The following is a 7,482-nucleotide window of genomic DNA, read 5'->3' on the forward strand; positions in this document are numbered from 1 at the left end:
ATAAGTTGACAACTTTTCATGTGGACAACTTCTCATATTTATTATTTTTAATTTATTTTTTGTTATTTTTTCATGTTTAAATATGACTCAATCAATAACATCAGCATTATTGTACATATAATTACTAAAATTTTTTGAGGTACATCGGCAAAGATGCAAGAGTACCTTTATCACTGTGCAATGTACCGTCCCTGAACGCGCGAACTTTAGACTACCTGATTTGTCTATTATAAATGCTTCCCATTTGAAAAGTATTATAGCCTCGACATTTTCGTATTAGGATTTTCGTCCTACTTTTTGCTCAGAAATACGCTATTAAAATTTCGGTCACGAGTTGCGGTACACCCTGTATATTAAACGGAGCGATGGAAGGAGATAGCTATGGCGAATTCACATGTGTTAACAACAGAGGAAGCTCGGTAATAGATTATGCGATAGTAAATGAGAATGGATTAGATAGAATGAACAATTTTAGGATTGAAGAAAGGGTGGACTCGGATCACATGTCCCTGTCGATAGAGATAGGAGACAGAGGAAGGAAGAAAAAAGAGGAAGAGGGAAAGCCGGGAAGAAGAAAGAAAAAAGAAGATCTGTTGGAATATAGAAGCAATAGAAAAGTATAGGGAAAAGACGGATAGCTGCACATGGGAGGAAGGAGCAGAGGGAAAAACAATAGAAGAGAAATGGACAATAATCAAGATGTTAATAAAAGAGGCAATGGTTATAAAGAAGAAAGGAAGAAGAAGAAAAGAGGGATAGGATACAAGGACTGGTGGGATAGAAGCTGCACGAGGAAAAAGAGGATGGTAAGAAGACTTTATAGAAGCTGGAAGAGAGGAAGAATAAGTAGGAACTATTATATTATATTGAAGAAAGGAGAAAGTTAAAGATCCACCTGGACGAGAAAAAGAAGAGCTGGACAAGGAAGGAAGAAGAGGAACTAAAAAGTTTAAAGAATAAGGAGGTATGGAAGTTTATAAATAGAAAGAGAGGGAAAAGGATACGGATAGAAAACAACATAAGCAAGGAAGAGTGGGAAAACCACTTCCTGGAATTATTGGAAGGAGTGAGATTGGAGGAAGGAATGGTGACAGAAGAAAAGGAGGAGAATATAAGGAAAGAGATGGAAGGAGAGGAAGAGGAAGGAGAAGAAATTGAAGAAGAGGAAATTGTACAAGCAATTAAACGAATGAAAAAGAGGAAGGCTGCAGGGATTGATGGTATACCCATGGAGGCTTGGATATACGGAGGAATCACGATAAGGAAAGGCTAGTAGATATAATAAAACAGGCGTGGAGAGAAGGAGTGATTCCTAAAGACTGGGAAACCAGTGTAACAATCCCGATCTTCAAAAAAGGAGACCAGGAGAGGGCCGAAAACTACAGGGGCATATCCCTGTTGTGTACGGCTTACAAGGTGTATGCGGAGGTGCTAAGAAGAAGGTTGGAGAAGGAAGTGGAAAGAGAGGAGATATTACCGGAGAGCCAGGCGGGATTCCGAAGAGGGAGAGGAACGGCGGATAATATATTCGTCCTTTCTCACTTAATACAAAGAGAAAGAAAGAAAAAGGATAGGAAGATATATGCAATATTTGTGGATTTAAAGGCGGCATTTGATAAGGTGGACAGAGAAAAATTATGGGAAGTGATGGAAGACAAAGGAATAAATAAGAACTTGATTGGAAGAATAAGAAGAATTTATAAAGTAACAAGAAACATGGTAAGGACCGAAGAGGATTACACGGAGGAATTTCTAACGAGGAAAGGAGTAAGGCAGGGGTGTGTGCTGAGTCCACTACTGTTCAATATATATATATATATATATATATAATATATAGCAGATTTAGACAGGAAAATGAGGGAAAGAAATATAGGAGGTATGAAGTTAGGAAAAAAGAGGGTTTGGTCTTTGGCGTTTGCATGACATGGTGATATTAGCAAAGAATAGGGTAGCAGCGGTAGATATGATGAAGACACTAGAGAGATTTTTGAGGGAGCGTAGATTAACTTTGAATACTGAAAAAACAAAGGTAATAGTGTTTAGTAAAGGGGGGAAAGAGAAAAAAGAAAAATGGAACTGGTTAGGGAAAGAATTAGAAGGGGTGCAGGTTTTCAGTTATCTTGGCTTTACGTTTAATAGAAAAGGAGTCTATAAGGATCACTTAAAGGTATTAAAGGCGAAAGGAAGAAGGGCAGCAAATAGAGTATGGGGGTTAGGTGAAAGGATAGGTAAGGACGATTTCGAAAGAAGAGGGATGTTATTTAACTATTTGGTGAGGAGTGTTATGTCGTATGGTGTAGAACTTTGGGGATGGGCGGAGAGGAAAACTCTAGAGAAAATAATGTTGGACTATGTAAGATGGGTATTTAAGCTTGATTTTTGTACGCCAAGGTATCTGATAACGAGAGAACTGGAATTGGATAAATTAAAAATTAAATGGGGATAAATGCGAGGAGATATGAGGAAAAAATAAAAGAGATGGGGGACAATAGATGGGTAAAAGTTTGTTGGAAAGAAAAACAAGAGGAAGGATAGACTGATTTGTATGGTAGGGAGAGGGAGGCTTATTATAATAGAAATGGATGGGGTATTATTGCAGTAGATAGCATGCCGAAGGAGGAAAGCAAATACACCATTTTGCATGTCTGCCGAGTCCGGCCTTCCGCTCCTCCGTGCACTTATTGGCTCAGACGTTTTTCTTAATTACGCGATAATAATTACGGATTTTGTAAAATGGTATGTAACTTTTCTTCTCAGTTTGATCCAATCTACTATAATCTTTGGAGTGGTCCAAATCGAATCCGACACCCTGTATATCGAATTTTTAACCTTATCCTTTTACTAGAGGATATTTGACTATACAAGCTTGCATTTAATTGTACTAATGTCAAGAAGAAAGTAACGAAAATAGTAACGACTCGTTAGTTTTTGAGTAACGGTAACGGTAAAGAGTTACTTTTCAGAAAAAAAGAACGGTAACAGTGATGAGTTTTACTTTTATACAGTACCTTCTCCAACCCTGGAAAAATCTTTCCATATTTAAATAAATCTTACATTGGGCGTGCACCGATCAATTTCAAAATCCCATCTAAGATTATTGCTGGGATAACGTGCAGTAGCAACAACAATATATAATAAATAAAATTGCTGTTTGTTATTATCGTTTGTGATTTCCAAATTACATTTTCAAACGGGATGTCCTTCGTTATTTCAAGGCCAACGTTTGTGATAGTTCTGAGAGATAAGCTCTTTATGCCATTTGACGAGCAATGATAAACATCAACTATATTATTCTTGCTGAAACATAAAACACTCTATAAAGTACACGCTATCAGTACATATGTAAACATAAACGTAAACACGGATATAACACTTTTATAATGTTTTAGAAAATCGTAATATAAGGAGTGTAATTAATTTATTACAAAAGTATCAGACTTACGGTTGGATTCCACGTTTCCAAGCTGCGATTATCATAGCTTTAATGACTAAGTCCACTGGCATATAATCTGAAATTATAGAAGAATCAGCATAGAATGTACGTACTAAACCCTTACTGCCACCAATTAGCAATCCAACCGGCCCGTTAAAGTTGTCTATCCAACCCTTAAAAGGATCCTCCATTGTTGATATTACTGAAAAAAAGAAAATACGGATAGCGCTTTAAAACCACAATGGCTACATTTGGAAGCATCACCCGAGTGACCCAGTGTATTATTGTATCCTCGTTTAATATTCAGTAAGCAAGGATAAAATAATATACCAAGGTGATGTTTCCGATCGCAGCCCACATGCGGCAGAAATAAAATTTAAAGTTGAATAGGTACTATAACTGATTAAATGTAAAGGACGAGAATTAAATTTGTACACCTAATAGCTATACTGTTAGTTATGTTAATGTATATTTCATTCAACTAAAAAATAGTTTTTCTCAAAATTAACGGCACTAAAATACAAAAGACGTGAAAATACAATCTTAAATTTTTTTCCTGTTAAATTTTTAAACCAACACTACGAAAACACCATTAAATGAAATTAAAGTTCGTAAAAATAATCTTTCAAATGTAAAAGTTTACTTGAAGAAGTTAAAAGTTTACTTAAGAAATTTTTAAGTATATAATTTTGAACACTTAAAATAATATTAAGATGGACAAGCCTGTTCGAAGTTTCCGCTAGAGGGCAGCGCGGCACAGCGCTTTTTTTGTAAGAAGAAAACCGCACGCGGTATTATAAATTGTATCACTTACTTTTCACAATTCTTAACGTTTTCTTTTAAACTCTTAAAGTAAGTTTTAAGTTTACCTTAAATAAAAGTTTAAAGTGCCCAAATTTACTTTTCATATTTCTTATTTTTCTAAAGGTATATTTTAAGGTTTTCTAATGCCCATTCTACACCTAGGGATGATCCTACTTTTACCACATCCGATACCCCTTCTATACCTAAAGCTAATCCTATCTTGCAGCTTATCCGAGGGAGTAGTATAAAGTGTAAAAGGGTACACTGTAGTTGTACTTTGGTACAATTGGAAACCAACCAAAGTGTAAACCTTTTACACTTTATACTACTCGCTCGGATAAGCTGCAAGTAGGATTTGCTTTAGGTATAGAAGGGGTATCGGATGAGCCACAAGTAGGATCATCCCTAGGTGTAGAATGGGCATAAGGTATATTTTCCCAAGGGACGTAGGTTTAATAATGTCATAAAATAAAACTATTTTTTAATTTGGCTTTGTTCAGTTAATTGTAACAAAAAATGGTTTTTTCAAGTTCACTCTCCCCGAAGTAAATGCAAATAAAGATTAAAAATATACATATTATGTATTTACCGATTGAGGGTCTTATGATCACGCAAGGTAATGATTTCGAATAATCGCTTATCACTTGCTCGGCCAATATCTTACTTAAGATATAAGTGTTTGGTATATTTTTCATGTATCTGTAAATAAAATTATTATATTTTAAAACATATAATGTGTTACGTTCCGTATTCACCGCTCAGTTTCTAACTTACTTCGCTGTTAATATTTTGAGAAGATAATCGTCGACGGACTCGGCGATTTTTATTGCTTTCTTCCAATCGAACTCCGTGGGATATAACATCTCCTTCACTACAGGTTTATCGCATTGGCCATAAGTCGTACTAACGTGAATTAGAACCTTGAAACATTCAAGCAAATCAAATATTAGGATCTTAATAAGGTGGATGAGTAAAAGTCGTTAATTTTTCCCAGCTGGCAAGTAAAATTTGTATTTTTTTAATATAGTTTTTACACTGCAGAATCACGTGGTGCAATCAGTTTTATAGATAAACATGAGGGAAACATATGTAAAAATGTGAAAGATGTAAGTAAAACCGGGATTACGATGAACTTAACGTAACGGGACGCGACGGGACGTGAAGTGACGTGAAGTGAACTTAACGTTAAGGTATTTTGTGAAATTACGATCGCCGTAACGTGTCGTAAAACAGAAAATCAAAACAAACAAGAATCGAGAGCGTTGATTGGCTGAAAGAGTCACGTGAACAGCCCGACTAGACGCAACGCGACGTGAAGCTTGACATTGGCAGTTTTCACGTTGCGTTAAGTTTTGATACTTCACGTCACGTCGATCGTAATCAGCCGCATATAAAGACAATGTGTTTAGGTTTTATGTTACGTAACGTCCCGTCGCGTCCCGTTACGTTAAGTTCATCGTAATCCCGGCATAGGTAGACACAAATGTGCCATAAGAATGAGCTACATATTTTTTTTGTGGAATGTTCTATCCCTTTGGAAACCACCAAATGTGTAACAAGTTTGTCGCAATAGAGTTGAAATAGAAAAGAAAACAAACGTATGGAAATTGCGGTTCCCGTACTATGGAAAATGATTCTGCAGCTTAAAAATTATTTTAAAAAACATGCTAATTCTACTTGCTAGCTGAGGGAAAACATTAACGACTTTTACACATCCACCTTTGAGAATTTCTGTAAAATGATAAGCATGTTTAATTTAATACGCTTCGTATTTGACTGTTATATGTATAATATTTTCTACGTGTATCTTTGACACAATAAAAATCAAAAGTCTTTAAAAATTAAATTGTGAATTTGTATTTGTAATACAAACACTTTTATCATAATTCATATGGTACACACATACAAACATTTTTGCAGTGTTCAATTCTACAATATAAGGTGCAGTGGGGTAAATCCGTACACGGGGCAAATCCGCACTAGGCCCTTATTTATTCGAATATACGTTGCATTGTACCAACTGTAAGGTAGAAATCTTCCTTTAGTTAGTATTCAATGATCAACATAGGTGGCCGCCATGTATTCTGTGATTCCCCCGTTTAACTTGTTCGAGAAAGTTCATGGTGTTTCCATAATAATTCCGCTTTTACCCCATAATATAAGGCATAAGGTTCAATGATTTTTAAACAGGTAGGTGCAGTTTTGCCCCAGTTTCGGGGCAAGTCCGCCCTAGCAGCACTGTTTTTAATTTATTAAGAAAATCATAAGTTTCAGAAGTTATTTTTAATCCAAATTAATGCAACTTAAAGAATAAACCATGCGCTAAATAAAAACGCTAAGATTATTAGGTTTTAGTGGAATAGATCAGTTATAAAGTAAACTTTACAATTTCTGGGTCGGTTTTACCCCACTCCACCTTATATGAATTTTGTTCTGAAACGTCTATGAAAATACATATATGTATAGACAAACGTATGGAATAAACCATTTTATTGCTAAAGATTACATTTATCTATAATTATTTGCATAAAATTATTTAAAACGTTTTATTTTACAAAATAAATAGCAAATACTTACAACTAGTTGTTTCATATTCTCAGCTAAAATACAAATATCTTGCGTTGACCTAGTGTTACTGAAAATCGCGTCTTTCAAATCTTCGTCAAATCTGACAGTAGCTGCACAGTGGAATATTACAGACACTCTATCGATCAACATTTCTCGGTCGGAGGGTAACAATCCTAAATTTTCCGCGGCTAAATCTCCGTTTATAGGAATAATTTTTTCCAAACTGGATGGTTGTTTGCTTCGTAGCAGATCAAAAAGCTAAATTAAAAGTAAAAATTAGTAGAACACATAATATACATTTCTATTGATATTTTATTTGATTTTAATTTCGAGAAAAAATTCTACATTGGCTAGAAAAGAAAATTAAAAAGATAAACGTTCAAGTATTGATCGTATATAAATATAATCAACTTATTTGTAAATATTATGGCTAATTTTTGAGCAGTACTAATAAGGATGCTATACCAAAATTTTTATTTGTCGAATAAAATTGTATACATATAAGTATTACCAGGGTTGGGAAGTAACGCGTTACTTGTAACGCCGTTACCATTTTCGTTACTTTTTTTCGGTAACGATCGTTACTTTTTTATGTCTGTAACGGTAACGGTAACGTCGTTACCTTTTTACAGTAACGGTAACAAATTCAGCCGTTACTTTTATTGTTACTTTAGTTT

The 7,482-nt window shown here is 34.9% G+C and overlaps 1 protein-coding gene across 1 annotated transcript; it reads right to left on the reverse strand.

Moving 5' to 3' along the window:
* Positions 1 to 3,022: 3,022 nt before the first annotated feature.
* On the reverse strand, positions 3,023 to 7,063 carry LOC105558840 (fatty acyl-CoA reductase 1-like). The gene is made up of 5 exons (XM_012006763.1): positions 6,815 to 7,063; positions 5,012 to 5,157; positions 4,827 to 4,936; positions 3,443 to 3,635; positions 3,023 to 3,297 (listed from the first exon to the last, which is right to left on the reverse strand). The coding sequence occupies exons 1-5, from the start codon at positions 6,953 to 6,955 to the stop codon at positions 3,051 to 3,053; spliced, it is 837 nt and encodes a 278-aa protein (XP_011862153.1). The 5' UTR covers positions 6,956 to 7,063; the 3' UTR covers positions 3,023 to 3,050.
* Between the last annotated feature and the right edge of the window lie 419 nt (positions 7,064 to 7,482).

Source organism: Vollenhovia emeryi, unplaced genomic scaffold (assembly GCF_000949405.1).
Source record: "Vollenhovia emeryi isolate VEMERY1.0 unplaced genomic scaffold, V.emery_V1.0 DF939308.1, whole genome shotgun sequence".
In the NCBI taxonomy this organism is placed as follows: domain Eukaryota; kingdom Metazoa; phylum Arthropoda; class Insecta; order Hymenoptera; family Formicidae; genus Vollenhovia; species Vollenhovia emeryi.

Excerpts from the sequence above, each read along its gene's own strand:
- LOC105558840 (XM_012006763.1), bottom strand. The coding sequence starts at position 6,955 with ATGTTGATCGATAGAGTGTCTGTAATATTCCACTGTGCAGCTACTGTC. Across the intron at positions 5,158-6,814 it reads AGAATATGAAACAACTAGTT|GTTCTAATTCACGTTAGTAC; the intron begins GTAAGTATTTGC and ends GAATGTTTCAAG. Across the intron at positions 3,298-3,442 it reads TGGAAACGTGGAATCCAACC|CAAGAATAATATAGTTGATG; the intron begins GTAAGTCTGATA and ends TTTATGTTTCAG.